Consider the following 16,773-nt stretch of genomic DNA (forward strand, 5'->3'; position numbering starts at 1 on the left):
TTCTACCATTTCTGCTGCTGCAGCTACTGATTTTATACAAAATAGTGTTCCTTGTATAACTGGATCTAATTGAGCAGAAAAATACGCTACTGGTCTTTCATGTGGTCCTAAAGTTTGGACTAAAACTCCTCTAGCATTTCCTTTTTGCTCATCACAATATAATTTGAAAGGTTTACTATAATCTGGTAAACCTAAAGCTGGTGCTTGCGTTAAGGCACTTTTCAGAGTTGTAAAAGCCTTTTGTCTCTCCGGACCCCATTTGGTTGGTTCAATTTCCTCATTTCGTGTGGCAGCATGCAAGGGTTCTGCCAATTCACTGAAATTTGGTATCCAAGGGTGACAAAATCCCACTTGTCCTAAAAAAACCCAGATTTGTTTCTTTGTTACAGGCCTAGGCAATTCTTGAATTATCTTAATTCGCTCAGGGTCTATCTCTCTCTCTCGTACCTGGACTTAATATAAATCCAAGGTACTTCACTTTTTACTGACAGAACTGCAATTTTGATGGAGATGCTTGGTGACCTTTTGCAACCAACTTATTACACAAATATCGAGTGTCTGTAACACAATCCTTCCTTGAACAACATACTAACAATAAATCATCTACATGTTGTATTAATTCAGACTTGCATGGAAAAACCAAATCAGCCAAATCTCCTTTCAAAATTTGGGAGAATATAGTTGGTGAGCTTGTAAATCCCTGGGGTAACCAAGTCCAGGTTAATTGTTTCCCTTGCCAAGTGAAGGCAAATATGTGCTGGCTTTCCTCAGCCACAGGTGTGCTAAAGAAAGCTCCAGTCAAATCCAATACAGTGTAAAATTTTCCCCAAACAGGTATTTGAGTAACAATCAAATTTGGATCAGGTACAACTGGATGGGGAACAATTACAAATTCATTTACTGCTCTTAAGTCTTGTACAAATCTATATTCTGGATCCCCATCTTTATCAAATCAGTGTTTACTAACCGGGAGTATAGATGTATTAAAAGAACTTCGACATTCTTTTAAAATCCCCTTTTCCAAGAATGATTTTATTTGTTTTCCAATACTTGGGATGGCTTCTGCCACAATTGGGTATTGCCTAATAGAAGGGGGAGTCCCTCCTTTTGTTTTAATCACTACTGGTTCTGCAGATTTTACAGATCATCTCCGGAGAGACTCCATAATTTTTTAGGTACATTTTTTAACTCTTTTGGGATTTTAAGCTCACCTTCTTGAATTTCTACAGTTTGCATTCCCATTATGATTAGTCGAATTCCTTTGAGAGTTAAAACTATGCATGTTTCCAATTCCTGCAATAAATCTCTCCCAAATAGTGAAATAGGAGAAGCTGGTGAAATAACAAATCGACCCCATATCAAATGATCATCAAAAACAACAGGAAGAGGAAGAGAAAGTGGTAACTTATCTTCGCCCAAAATCCCAGTAACCTTTACAAATTCATCAGATAGCTGTGACACATGAAAATTTAACGATGATAAAGTTGCACCAGTATCTATTAAGAACTTAACAGGAATGCCATTTACCTTAGCTGTGATAAGTCCCTCGTTATCTACCTTAATCCCAGAGTCCCAATCCATAAATTTCTCAGCGAGAATGTGGACGCCCCGGTCTTTCCGCTCCGTCTCTCCCACCATTGTTAGAAGGTGGTCTCAGAGGACAATACCGGATGATGTGCCCTAAATTACCACAGTAAAAACATTCAGGAGCATCAGTTCGAGAGGGAATGAATCTTTGTCTTCCTTGGTCCCCCCTTTCACGACCTCCACGACCTCGCGAAAAACCTCTTCCCCTGCCGCGTTGGTAATTCTGAGTAATTGCGGCTGCCAAAGGATTAATATCCCTCTCTCGCTCCTTTCTCTCTTTTCTTTGATCTTGTTTCTTTTGCTCTTCACTTCTCCCATCGTATACAAAGGTGGCAATACTAAGAATCTTTGTGAGGCTTTCTCCTTGCCACCTTGGCATATGTTTCTTCAAATATTTATTAATATCAGGTGCAGAATGATCCACAAATACACTGATTGCAAGGGGTTCCTGAAAATTGTCCCTTGTCATTCCTCCATATTTCAGGAGAGTAGCTTTTAATCGACTCCAGTAATCACTGGGATGTTCATCAGGTTTTTGCCTACATTCCATTACCTTTGTCCAATTAGTAATTTTTTCGCCAGCTTGGCGAACAGCCTCCACCAGTTGCTGTAAGGCATCCTGTTGGAGTCTGGCGCCATCCTCAGTGGCCAAATTCCAGTTTGGGTTTTGATCGGGCCAGGGCTGTAGCCCTTGAGTTTGACCTCTTTGTGCAATTTCCCGATCTTTTTGGAAATTTTTTTCCCTCTCTTCTGCTGTAAAGAGCTCTCTCATGAGGGTCTTTACATCATTCCAATTTGGAGAATAATCAGTAAAAATGCCAGATAGTATCTGAGCACATTTTTCAGCATCCTCTCTGATGCGTGGCATTTTTGATTGCCAATTTACTAAATCTCCTTGTTTCCAAGGTTCATGTCTCACAACAGCTTGTATTGGTGGAACTCCTGGCGGAGCTCCAGGTCCAGCTCTAGGATTTGAGATGTATTCCAACCTCATGGGATACATGCCAAATTCCTTGTCAGTGAAAGGATTCAATTCTTCCAGCATGGGTGCTGAAGGAATGGAAGGTTTCACTTGTTTAGGCTCCCTTTTGCCTTTCTTTGTATTTGACCAACAATACCAAATATACCAAAAATCAATATCTTGACTCTCTTCATCCTCAAGGATTATCCTTAAAAATTTCAACTTATGTGCCTCAAAGGTCCCTTTAGAGGGCCAGATGTCTCTAGGTCCTCCACCTCGGACCCTAGTTAAAAATGGCCATTCTTCTTGACACAGCAAAATAAATCTCTTTTTCCCCAATGTCCCGGTCAACGGGATTTTATCCCAATTCTCCAAAACCTCAGCAAGGGGCGTCCCTGTTTCAATGCTGGGTCCAATTCCCATTTTATTTTTCCTTAATTTCTTGGGGTACCCCTGTTTCCAAAAGTTCCTCAGCAATTTTAAGCACACAGGCTCCTAATTTCTGAGTATACCCGCTCCCAAGACCACCAGGTGAACTCACCCTTGTTGCCGGCAATTGGGTGTTGGAGACAGGAATGCTCAGAGAATCGGAGCAGTGTCCTAGAGTCCCATCTGGGGTGCCAAATTCTGTTAAAATTGTCAGAGTCTGGGTCTCTAGGTTTGCTGATTCTTTATTAAAGCAACTCAGAGTTGGACCACTACCGCAGTGAATGGTACCTGACTCAAATTCACTATCAGTTTATATAGAAACTAATAAGCAATTACATCATAAACTTCTCATAAGCTTCTGTTAAAATTCTACTAACTATTTCAATTCCTCTTTCTTCAATTGTTAGGAGTCCACAAAAGTCCATCCTTCTCCATCAGTCAGCCAATCCCCCCCTTCTGGTTCCACTGTGGCTCCGGTTGACACCCCATCCTTAATGTTCCTGCTGTGATCAGCGTCCTGTCTTGATCCAGGTTGACCGGAGTCTGGTTCCCGCTGCCAGTGTCTCCTAAACATTAACCTAAACAGCTAAAGTTTATTATTTAGAACCTTATCTCTATTAATTTTTTATTTCTAAGTGTTCTGTATTCTTTCAAGGTAAAGAAAAGGTTAACCATACATCCCCTTTACTAAAATCATCAGAAATTTAATATTTCTAGGCCTACTCCTGCTAGTTACTCATTAACCTATGACTGATGATTTGTTCAGTCATGGGTCAGGATGATACAAAGGGGCTCTGAGAACATTATTCATGGGGTATGAAAGCCACCTGTGTTTATTCAGATGGACTTATATTAATTATTCTATTCTTCATTCTATTTCATCTCTATTGATCCTTATCTTCCTAACTCATGAGAACTTCTACAACAATTATGTGATAATTTCTATAACAACATTGAATGCTGTTACTTTGGGATCTGTTAATTTGCTTTTGAATAGCAGAGCAGTTATTCCTGATAAATGGAAAAGCATGGACGGTCTTTTGCTTCGCTTGTCCCTGCCAGAAAAGAATTGGAGCAGCCCGTGACCTCTTTAGCCCAGAGTGGCAGTATTGTAACATGAGTCAGACCTGATCTTCCTTGTCGACTGTGTCTCTCAAAAGAGACAAACACCAGTAGTAAAGCATGTTCTTAACCTTGGAAGAGTGGGGGTCAGTTGACAGGTAGGTGTCAACACAGAGATGACCCCTAATCCTTCGGAGATGTGTTCATAGAACAGCAATTGTGTATGCTCCATATAAAGCATCTGTATTAACTGTTAGGTACATAGTGTAGGCTTTCCTGATTCAGATCCTTCAAGGTCAAGCACCTGAAAGTAGCTTAACCCACTTCTATGTAAAGGAAGAAAAGATCATAATGATGCTCCTAGGAACAGATAGTCTGCCTTTTCAAATTACTTTCAGATCTGTCTGACAATACAAGCAGACCTGCATAGCTAATACAATTTATTCCTATTATTTAGTGTGAACATGTTTTAGTTTAAAAACAAAATTTAAAAAATCAGATGTTTTTTCTTTTTTGTGAAGTACAAGGAATACTCTCACATAAGCAGTTAGCAACAGGTTATTGAGACTCAGCAGAGGTGCATAAAAATATCTGGGGATATGGAGCTGCTAGCTTGCCTTATGGAATGACAGAGTGGTCGTGTGGATCTAAGTAAAAAATATTTCACTTACAATCATTATGATTTTCATTTTTCAAAACCTAAAGTAAGTGGATACCTAGCTATTAAATTAATAAATAATAAAATGGGATTAAATTATTCTAGTGCATCCTTTCATGTATCTGCATTGAGGGGAAAGCTGTGAAAATGATTCCTGTTAATTTTTTAATAGTGTTGTGGAAAAGATCCATAATCCCATCCAGTGCACTACCTTAGTGGTGCAGGAAGACATTATAGCACAGGTTTCTTTATTAGACTTAAAATGACTAGAGAGTGGGATTTGCTTATGGAACATTTGTGCTTGGTATGGTGTTTCAGCTACAAAATCAGCATCTGCTCTCTAAAGACAATGTGCAGTGATGCTTTTTAGCAGGGCGCACCAATATTTCTTGAGGCATCTGAGTCTTCAGAAGAACCTGAAAACCTGCAAATTAGTGTCCTAACTCACTAATAATTTGGGTTATGATTTAAGCACTACTTTATATATCAGAAAGCTGGATTAATTGCAGCTGAAGCTCTCTTCTCAGTAGACCTCAGCTGAGTGAGTGTCCCCATGCGATACCTTTTTTCAATAGCTGAACATGAATTTTGGTTGGATTAAAGAGGCATGATGACATCTTCATAACACACGCTCTCCCCTTTGTCTTGATGTTGGGGCTTGAAACACTGAATTGCCTAAAGACCTTGTGACAATTAAGTTTTGTAAGTATCTCCATATAATAGAGTAACAGTGTTAGCTCTGTGCAAAGCTTCTGTAACCCATAAATCCTGTCACCAGCCTCTTTAAGAACCTGTGATCACTGAGTGTTTTTAAAATGAGGCAAATTTAGTCACTTCTCTGTCAGCCCTTTACATGTTTCTAGAAAATCTCGATTTTTGGGGTACTCACTTCAACATTAGAAATGGATGAAATTCTTCCTGCAAGGCCTGAGGAGTTATTTAAAAAGAGCTTTCAGTTTCCCGTTTATGCTATCTGGCATTACAGATGAGGTGAAATGTTGCTAAGAAGTTATGTTGCTCGCATCCACTAAGACAAGAAATTCTGTGGTTTCAGGCTCACCATGTATCTTCTGTTTTACATCTTAAGCAGAACTAACTTAATCTGCTTTTGTTTGTTTTCAAGAACAAAAAATTTTCTAATCATTCTGGTTTGGGGTTGGAATTGCTCTGTAATGCTCAGCAGACTAAAGTCTTAAATCATATCAATCCTTTGTGCTGTTTTCTTTTGCATATTCATTTAAATGTTGATTTTACCAACAGTATAAATTTTATGTAAGAGAATTATGTGCCTAAGTGTAGCTGCCTGGTTTCATGTTAGATATCCTAAGCGGCATGGTCTCTAGCTGTTCATGTGGGGTCCTAGATGCCTCGAGTCTTACACAGCAATCCTGTATGCATGCTTTGTATAATTTTGGATGTATAAAATGGCATTAGATTCTTATGTTTAGATGCCAAAATACCACCTGTTCTATCTGAAGAACCTGAATTGTCTTGGTATGTGTGTGTGGACCTAAGTTTTAGGGGATTTATACTGACCAGTTCAGGCTCCTGTAGACAACTTGTACAGATACTTTGAAGTACACTATTTGGTACTGGTACCTACTTCTTTTGTGTGATTTCTGGGAATAGAATTATTGATATACAAATCCCAGTGAGGTCAAATTTAATGTGAGATGAAAGACTGCATCTAACTGATGCTGTCTGCTCTCATGCTGACAATCATTGCACAGTGAAAAAGTATTCAGCTTCCTGTCTTTTATTCTAACACGTAGGAAATTAGTCTCCTAACAAAAATCTAAATCAGTCAAGATATCCTATGCAGATGATACCTCAATTCTAATGTGTTTTGCTGCTTCTTAATTAAGGAACTGTCTTTTGTCTGAAACTTTCTTGACTGATTTTGCAATAAAACATTCCAAGTTATTCATCCTGTGGCATTTAAGTTTAGAAATGTATGTGGCAGAAATATTAAGATAACTGAGCAAGTGAAGGTTCTCCTGCTTATTTAGTTGACAGCTACACGGGACGATGTCTCTCTTGCTGATCTCACTTGTGGGTTTATTTGGTGTGTTTTTTTTTTTCCTCCAGAGACCTGGGTTATGTTGTGAAAAAGGTGTGAATGTAGCCATCAGAATCTCAGAGCATACATAAAAGTGCACACGTTATTCTGATCGGTCTGGCATTAGCTGACAGATGGCGCTGCCATCACACAGAATCAATCTGAAAAACATTTTGGTTTTTTTTTGTCACCATGTGCACTTGGTATCATGCAGAAGATGACCTTCAGACATCTTATTAATGTTGGTAGGAGTATAGGAGCAAAAAGCTCTTCTGGCAGTTCTATCCTTCATGTTAGTCCCTGAAAAATTAATCTATTAATCAAAGATCTGCCATAATTCACTCCAGTTTCTTGGTATTAACTAGGTAATGAAATGGCACAAAAGGGCAATTTCTTCTTGAAGTAGACAGCTTTATTCTGTCTAATTTTCTTGACAAGGCATAAATTTTAGGGAGTACTGACTACCAACTTGTGCAAAAGTTGGGAAGTTGCAGAGTTCTGAAGGGTCACATAACTGAAGGGAAGGGTATAACAGCCTTACGTGTCTTCTGCAGGCTTTTCAAATATACCTAAAGCCCACTCTTGTGCACTGAAGTAAGCTGTACTACAAGGTGTCCCAAACACAATAGACCAGCAATGCTGGAAAAGGGGAGTTCTGAAAAAATAAGCTTCCCTCAAACTTTGGGTGATGTAGATTTGGGAGGTCTGCATACTTTATAGGGGACAAGATACTTTGAAATCATGAACACTTGGAAAATTAACCTACCAAATGGTAGTGATAATAGAAGGCCTGAAATAGTAGGAATGAAGTAGACCTTAATTAGCTCAAGTTAGGGTCTTAAAGCTGCCAGTGTTTTAGTAGCTACTCTGAAGTTAAACTGGAGAATGGTGAAGTCTCTGGTAAATATTTAATGAAGCCTTTTCAGGAAGACTGATTCTATTCCTACTTTCCTGCGCCTCATTATAATGTTTAAAATGTCAGTAGCTTTTCTTTCAAAATTAGCAGCGGTAACATGGGAGAATATTGTGTTTAAAGCACTGGAAAGCACTGTTGGGACACAGTAAAGTTTTAATTTATATCACACAATAAATAAGCATTCTGCTGTTGCTGCTTAGGGGAGAGGGGAAGAGTGCACGTTTGATTTACATTATCTGTCTTGGCTGACAAATGGAAGTGAGCCTAAATTAAGTCTTTAACCATTAATCCTGTCTGATTTGCTAGAAAGTTTTCAGGGCCCAGAGACCTGGCTTGACAGGTTAGTTAACCTGGATGTTAATCTGGGGTTCTTGAGCAAGAATCTGCAGTTGTCCAGCTACCCCTTTTCTTCCTGAGCTCCTCCAAGCTGAAGCTAATTATTTTCTGGACAGAGCTATACTGCTTGGATTTGGTGGCAAGAGGAGAGGAACTGCCTGTTTTGATGGAGTCTGTTTTTAGTTAGAATCCTGTCAGCTAGCTATAAAATAAAACCAGCAATCCAAACTGCACTCCTGCCCCTTTATCAGGCCACAAATCTCTGTCCTTCGTTTACAGTTGTAGGTTGCGGTTCTACACTGTATGCCTTCCTAGTTTCAAAATGTGACTTTTGTGAAGGTCTTTAAATGATGCATATGGAAGGTGATACTTCCAGATATGACATTGTTAAACATTTATTTTGTAGCTATACAGTAATGTATTGAGAAACAAAAGGATTATTTATAGAGAAAAAAAAAACAGCAGCAGAAGTGTTTCTAAATACAGGCCTCAGAAATATCCCTTGAAGATTGCATGTCTTGCTGTGAAAGCATCTTTACAAATTCTCAGACGTCATGTGTAGTAATATAGTGGCAACTTGAATCTATTCAACAGCTGCTTGTTTCAGAACAGTTCTTCTGTTGATCTGATTCTTTTTACTGAATGTGACCTCAAGAGGTGACCTGCTCTGATAATATATGCTGGTTTTACATGTTGACAATGCATAGTTAGATTAAAATAAAACTAGGAAACATTTTAGCCCCAAGGTGATCACCAGTTTCAAAGACTGTCTCCAGCAGTTCAGTGGTCTTAGTCCTGCAAGAGGGTAAACCTATGATCAGTCTTCCTAATTTTTTTTTTCTGCTATGATCATTCACTACAAACTGTGTTTGGCTCTCTTGCCAGCTACATCTTTTCAATTATTTCTACTGTTACTTGTTAACTTGGTCTTGCCAATTCATAGCAGCTATTTTACTGCCTTTCCCTCTAACAATATATTTGTATTTCAGGGAGTTGATTCACTTGCTCATTCACCTTTCTGAAGCTCTGCGTGAAGCACAACTTAAACTTGTACTGGTCATCCCTCCTGCAGTTGCAGCAGGGTGAGTATTCCTATTTAGATGGCAGGTTCCAGGTGAGAAATAGTTTCTTGTCTGATATACAATAAATTCAAAGCTTTATTTATAGCTATGCAGCTTAAATGAATAAGAAATTATTTGAGTTTGATTGGTAGTCCTGCCTTCATGCGTGTTGCACTGAATAGTCTTAGTAACTAGTAACTATGTGCATTCATATACACCTCATAACTTTTGTCAAAATAACTTGCAGAGGGACCTCCTATTGTGTTAACCCAAAATGTCTGGTAAGAACTTCCAGGAGAACAAGAGCAGAAACAGTTGTGGAGCTTAGTAACTTGTTGCCAAGGAGTGAAAAGGGTGTCATAAAAGTAGCATATAAAAGAACTTTGTGAGCCTCTGGGCACAATTTCAGCTATGACAGATAATAGTTATTCTTTAAGTAAGAAAAACAGAGCTACTGGAAGGAATTGTATCTATAATAGGGCTGTGGGGTTTTAAAATTATTTATTTTGACATGATAATTCATATGTACAGAAAATGCATTTAGTAAAAGGATAATATTTAGAATTGTTAATGATTGTTTATTTGTGCAATGATTTGAATCTGAGGGATGTACCAGTTTATATGCTCTTCTGGCTCAACAGCAGTAAGCTGTTCTAATCTTTCAATGTTTATAGCAGAGAGATATTTACTTCCTAACATTGTTGAAAAAACAAAACCCCTGTGGAAAACGAGCATGTAATTTCACTATATGTGGAAGGAATTTGAATCCTCTTTTAAGTTCTATTTTAGGAAAAGATTCTACATTGTCTTCAAGTTATTTATAGTAAAACTGAAAAATCACAGTTTTACTATATTTCTAGACTCTTTCTGGAAAGAAAATGGATCTCCAGTATTTTGGTATTTCAGGGAGATTGTGTCTAGTCCTTCAGGGTTTTGTATGATCAATTGGTGACTACAACCATGTGAGAGTGAGCAGATAGAACTGAAGACAAGGGTGGAAGGTGGTTTAGAATACCAGCAGAGTGATGTGACTTCATTATTGTAATTACAAATTGAAATGTGGACTATGACAAGGCTATAGAGCTTTATTAGCAAGAGTTTTGTCTGTATCCATCTGCCATTTGGTAACATTTGTTCACATTTGTATGCCCTTCCAGGTCAAAAGATGCATGATATCCTTGCATCATAATCATCGCTATCTGTTGTGCTACCTTGTGGAAAAATGTTTTTGGTATTGTCATGGTTTAAAGCTGGGCTGGCTATTAAACCTGTGGCAGACGCTCTCTGTTAACCCTCCCCCCACCCCGAAGGGAAAGAGAAAGGGAAAAAGGAGAGAGACTTACGGGTTGGAAGTTAAAACAGTTTTAATAAATTATAATAATGAAAAAGAGTATAATAATAATATTGGAATAATCAAATATATACAAATATATACAAAACCACGATCGAGCTCCCCCGATGTCGGCCCCGTCACCACCGGCACTGCAGGGCAGGCTCTGGGAAGGCCCAGGCTGGGCCTAGCGACGGTCGAGAGCTGGATTCAGGGACGCACGGATCGGGGTCGGGGGCAGCAGGAAAACGGACAGAGTCCTCTTCGGACACCGGCCGTAGCAGAAAGAGAGCGAGACCCTCGTGATCCCCCCGCTTTATACCGAGAATGACGTGTATGGGATGGAATACCCTCGTTGGTCAATTTTGGGTCACCTGCCCTGTCCGCTCCTTCCTGCAGGTGCGACACCCCTTCGGCTCTTCACTCGTAAGCAGTGAGGAATTTAGCAGTGACCTTGGTTTCTCTACGAACAAGTACAGCAAGAGCCTTTCTGCATAACGTCCCTACCGGTGCCTCAGTGATAACTACAAACTTCGAGCGTTATCGGTCCTAGAAGCAGACACTGTCTGCAAAACATGCAGTTAGTTTCAGAAAGTGCAGTTACTTAGAAGAGACTTAGCTGAAAGTAAAAATCACTGAAAGGAAAATTGGCCTGGTTTAGGCCAAAGCAGGACAGGTATGCAATAGTGCTACAAGGATATACAAGGAATACATCATGCCTTTCAGAGAAGCATGGTAATAAGGGTTCTCTTATCCCAAAAACTACCAGGTTCTGAATCTCTGTATTCCAGTCTTCCCTTTCCTTGCTTCTCAAAGGTAATGAGTGTCCCTGTTACACTGTGGAGAGGCCAAATGTTAAAGTTACCTATATGTCATGAGTGGTGGCCTTTTACTGTCAGAGTGAGAAGCTCCAAAGCTCTATTAGTTGTTTTTAAGAGGTTAGGTGAGGGGGCTCTTGTCATATGGGACTGCAGAATAATGAAGCATAACCTGTTGTAGAGGGTTACGTACACGGAAGAGTCTTCATAAAGTAATTGAGTATGTTGCAGTGAGTTTTGCCAACTGCAGAATAGGTGGTAGATGAGGTACGTGTGCTAATCCTGTGTTGTGCTTATTCCTTATCTCTGAATTTTACCTAATGGAGTAGGTACCTCCTCCTGGTTATGCAGATATTTTTGGCTTACTGGACTTGACTTGCTGATAATGATAACTGAGGAAGACTTGTAATATTTGCATAGTCAGCAATGCAAGATTATTTTTTTTCCAAGCTTCCTTTTTCCTTCAAGCTGTTCAGCAACATTATGCCTGCATGTGAAAATTCAGTAATGTAAGTCAATCTTAAATAGAGAGCCATTATTAGGTATTTTTCAGATGAGAGTTAGTAGACAGCTAAAGAAAAATATTACAATGTCTTATTTTTCTCACCTTGGCCTGTATAACAGTATGGACAGGCTCACAGCCACTACAGTTTATGACAGTTCAACAGCACAGTTTCAGAATGGTGTTGTACAACCTCCTAGATTTTTTGTAGGCTGTCACAATCTTTCAGTGTACGTTCATTTTCAACGTGCCAAAAAGGCTGAGAAAATGGAATGCCTGAGCGGGCTTGTAGATCTCCCTTCTGCAGCTGGACTTTTCCCTGCAATGATTTCAAGTTTTTGTTGAGTTTTGTGGGGAGGTCCGATAGCATGAGGGGGAAACAAAGCATTTCTGCCTACAGATAACTTGTGCAGAGCTTAAATGCTGCCTGCTGAAAAGATTCAGGGACCCTGTAGTAGGTGACTAAAAAGTTGTCAATGTGCTGAGATCAGTTAGCATCTTCACTGTAACTGTGATGTCACCTCTTCTGTAAGTTAGTGGTGTAATCCCATCCAAACAAATTCATGAATATCGGATATATACTTTCTGCTGTCTTAAGACTCTAAGCCCAGAATAATATCTACCTGTAATTTTGCTCTTCAGTAGCTGCATGAAATCTGATTGCAGTTTTTCTGTAAAACTATGTACTTCAGGATGGTTTTTTGTTGCTTTATATTTTCCTCTGTTGCATGGTATAACCATTTTATATCCTTAAAATGAAGTAGCTAGTGTAATGCAAAAATTCCTTTGCTTCCATGTGTGGCTGGCCACCAAATTTTGATAGGCAGAGAGGAAGAAGCAATGTGTTGAAGACTATGACAAAAGCACACAAAATCAATTCCATGTAAATTGGTAAAGTTGACAGTCCTGTAAAATAATACCTGTGCAGAGCCCTTTTCTTTAGGGACTGAAGGACTCTGACAGCCTAGCTGCATTTTGAAGAGATTCCTTCCTGTCACTCAAGCCCCTCTGTTTCTGCCTCAGTTCTGGTGGTTTTGGCATCATGTTTTGTGAGATACTTTATTCATAGAGCAGTAATAGTTTCTAGTGCATTATGGCATTAAGAGAGTAGATCGAAGTCTTAGGACAACATTAGACTTCTGCTGTTGTGTTTTTTTTCTCTAGATATGGTGTGCCTTGTTCCCTTTTCCTCCCCATGCTCTGTGTTTTCCGTGGTCTTCCTATGTCAGAATACACACCCTGTAATCCTGAGGTGGTTTGTCATGCTGCTACACTCCAAATCTTGTAATGCACAAAAAGGAATGCACTAGATAGATGGGGTCAAGAATTTATTGTTCATCCACTTAATGTTTTAATGGTCTGATAGTCCAAATTATCTAGTTAATACAGAAAAGCCTCTTCAATGTTACAGCTAGAATTGTTATGCAGAGCCTTCCCACTTTCTACTGCTTTTCTATGGTGTTGTGCTAACCCTTCCACTGTTCCTGTGGGTTCTGAGGTTGACACTCAGTATTCCTTGAGCAGAAAGGTGAGTCATCAGCGTGGTGAGGTCTTTCTTAGGAGCAATGTGATATTCATGCTCGAGGTTTCTTTGTTAGCCTTGGGTTTTACTTTGGGCTATTTCATATGTTTTCTTACCATAATCTGCTTCCTCTTCATTGGCTCTCAGCTGAAGTTTGAAGCTTGTGCAGACTGCTCAGGTCAGTCAGACCCTGTCCATCTGTGGTATTCCCACTTGACCACCACACAATTATTTGGAAGAAAGGCCATAAGATGCAGAGGATTTTAAAACGGAGGAAGCTTTTAATCACCGTTGTTTCGCAGGATGAGGCATCACGTGTGTTGCAAGTAATCAGAGCTACAGGGCAGGTGTGTTGTTCCTTACTGACATGGATGTCTTTCCATCTCTGTTAAGAGCCACTTTTGTGGCTGGTAGTACTTGAGTCTTAGGAAGCCAGCTTTCTCTGTCAAGTGAAGGTTGAGAGTCATTCAGATTTACTTCAGAATATAAATGCTTAGGAACTTCTTCTGATGCATGGATGGCTTTGCTGTTAAAACTTTCTACTATAGGGAAGGTTCCAGGAACTGGACCATGCTTTTGGCTATTGGCCTCTGAAATGCTAGCATGGCTCACAGTAAGTCAAAGTGTTATATGCCTTGTTGTATTAACTCATTGCACCACAGAGCAATAACTGCAATACTTTTTTGAAAATGAAGACATGGAAACTAAGTCCTTAAAAAATCTATTCCTGGCTCATGAGATAACCTTTGCAACATTCACAGACCATTAATACTCTAATTTCTTGCAGATTTCTCTGGAAAATTGTGGGCTGGTATGCCTTAGTGTCACATGGATGTTCAATGGTGATAAGTACTTTGAGATTCTCATGCTTTGGCTAAGTCAAAAATAATGAGAAATTACTATGTCTTCTCTCCTGTCTGTCATTTATTCCAATCTTTCACGCTGCCCTCTTATGATCTACATTTCATCCCAATTGATAGTTCCTTTTTAAGGCAATTTTCTGTTGCTATTAATTGTAGTCTATTACGGATAAAGCAAAGGAGAACACTTTAAAACATTTTTCTAAAATGCTTTATCAGTCACTTCATCACACAGATGCTTTTTAAAACATTAATGCATGCTCTGGTAGAATTTAAGTAATTGCTATCAACAGTGTTCACATTGAAGTGCATTTGTTCCTTTTGGTGGTAAGGACAAAGTGGAGAACAGTACAAACCTTAAGATTCCTGTTCATCGTGATGCCTATTGACATTACCAGGTTCAGTCTCAAAGCCAGAGGGACCTGAATCTGTTTTGTTTATATACAGTCACATGGGGCTCTACAACCTATTTTTTTTGAAATCCTGAAACAAGAGTTGAAGCCACTATAAGCCCTCTGGATTCTTAAACACATATTGCCTTGACCAGAATTTGCTGTGTTATGGTAACTGTATCTTTCAGGACTATTTTGCAGTCGACCACCACACAGAGGTTTGGACCTTGTGTTGTCCTTGTCCCTCCTGCTGCTGTCCTGCATATTGACAGGATAGTGGGTTCACACTTCCAAAACCTTTCTCAACTGGGATTTAGAGATGCCCTATTAGTGCTGGGAAAATCTGTTTATCTAAAGTGCAATTTTTAACCTTAAATATGTATTACATGCCTGTCCCTAAATGGCCTTATCTGTAGAGGAGTAGTGAAGTATTCCTGTTTTCTGGCTGTGGGAAATAACACCCTAGTTTGTATGAAAGAATCCGAAAGTCTTATTCCTCTAAACCAATTATTTTCTTTATGCATTCCTGAAGGTTCTGGGATTTATTCATAACCCTTTATTGCCTAGGAGAATGCATTAATCACATGCTTTTCAATGAATACTGTTATATAAACCACCTCTCTGTGTCTTTTCTGTATGTCTTCCTATTCCATTAACTAGAAAAAACACTAACTTCTTGAGTAAATAGGTAGCTGAAAGTATGTTCATCAGTTACGGAAACATCCTAAAACGTTCACAATGTCCATGCATGCTTTAAAGCTTAGTAGTGTGTTGGATTTAATGATATCAATAAGCAGAATCCTGAAATTTTCTTTCTGCCTTACTTTACTTTTTAGATAGTAGCTGTATTTGAAAATTTTTGATTTATAGGATAACAAGGCTTCAAGTGAAAAGTTCTTCCCATTGTGTATTAAATATCTTGTGTCTTGAAACTCACTTTGGGTTTCAACTCTTACACATGGTTGAAAGTGTGCTTTAATGCATCTTACATTCTTTATTTGTTGGAATCACTGTAGACTGTTAATCAAAAATACAGCAAAGGCATGGAAATGAGTACCATCAAGGATCAAATAATATTTTAGAGTTCAGCAGCTGGCAAAAGACTGATAAAGGAGACATGAGCTGTATGTGGAATACCCTAACCAGCTGGGATGCTAGGAGCTGAAACACTGTTCTTTCTGTGTTCTACCCTGATTAAACTTTAAAGAGAGCACAGTTAAATGTAAGCAGTTTATTTAGGAATTTGTAATTTAGACTCCTTTGATATGCATTAAGATCAAAGCAGTCTGGCAGCAAATGCTGCCTGAAAGGAGACACTTTTAAGAGCTAAAAATACTGGTTTGCTTAGGGAAAAACAGTCTGGAAAATGCAGCATTGCACGTGAGATCAAGTGTGTGATGCAGGAAGGAAACATATTGGGTCATCTGTTTAACTTCTCAAATTCAGCTTTTGCAAACAAAAACTAAGTTGAGACTGATCCTCTAGCTGAAGCTTGCTTTCATAACTAAAGGATCCAGTGAAGCCTTTGGTTTTTGCTTTGCTTGTGAAATGTTCAGGGCTAAAAGAAAACTTCACTCAAAAAACATTTTTTTTTTTAAATCCAGACATTTTATATATTCCTTTACAGCATTTTTTATGTATCTGTTTACAGCATTGTCCAGAGACAGTTGTACTGCCATAATCAAAGGGTGGAAATGTGTGTGGAGGTTGATCGGGAGACAGGAATCTCTCTAGCAAGCTTTGCTGTCACAGAGAATGCATGTAGAGCTACCATGGTGGCAAACATAGATTGGGATAGTTAGTATTTCCATCCACCTGATGTCCAGGAATTGCAAGATTTTCCTGCAAACGTAAGTGATTTCCAAGAGAGAGGAACAGCAGGAGCCAAAGCTATGCTCTAAAAAGTGTATGTGTTACACTGTGACTCTCCTTTGGGATGGGAGACTTGTGGTTGCGTGTCTGAAGAGAGGTGCTAGGTTTGCTGTGTTGTGTAAATGGTTGCTAGAGCAGATGGTTTGCTGAAGACTTCCAGCCTGTCTGTCAACAGATTGTCTCAAAATGTTAGAGTGTTACTGCTTTTAACATGCATGGATATGGATGCATGTATAAACTATATGAGTACCATTTCTAAATGGCAATGGGTAGCCAGGCATATTCTGCCCATTGGTGATGGTGGGTAACTCCATTTGTGCTGACTAATCCTGGGCTTTGTTAAATTCCTGGCTTAAATATGTGCACTTCAGTGATTATTGTACTGCAGAAATTATACTGGTGAAAGCT

The 16,773-nt window shown here is 39.1% G+C and overlaps 1 protein-coding gene across 3 annotated transcripts in view; it reads left to right on the top strand.

Annotated features, from left to right (window-relative positions):
• Positions 1–16,773, top strand: part of CHID1 (chitinase domain containing 1) — a 127,077-nt gene that overhangs the window by 17,315 nt on the left and 92,989 nt on the right. For all 3 annotated transcript variants that reach the window (XM_068399361.1, XM_068399359.1, XM_068399360.1), the window contains exon 8: positions 8,998–9,090. In XM_068399361.1, coding sequence (XP_068255462.1) covers positions 8,998–9,090 — 93 coding nt within the window. The remainder of the gene's footprint in view (positions 1–8,997; positions 9,091–16,773) is intronic.

The sequence above is a fragment of the Nyctibius grandis genome, chromosome 4 (genome assembly GCF_013368605.1).
Source record: "Nyctibius grandis isolate bNycGra1 chromosome 4, bNycGra1.pri, whole genome shotgun sequence".
NCBI lineage: Eukaryota > Metazoa > Chordata > Aves > Nyctibiiformes > Nyctibiidae > Nyctibius > Nyctibius grandis.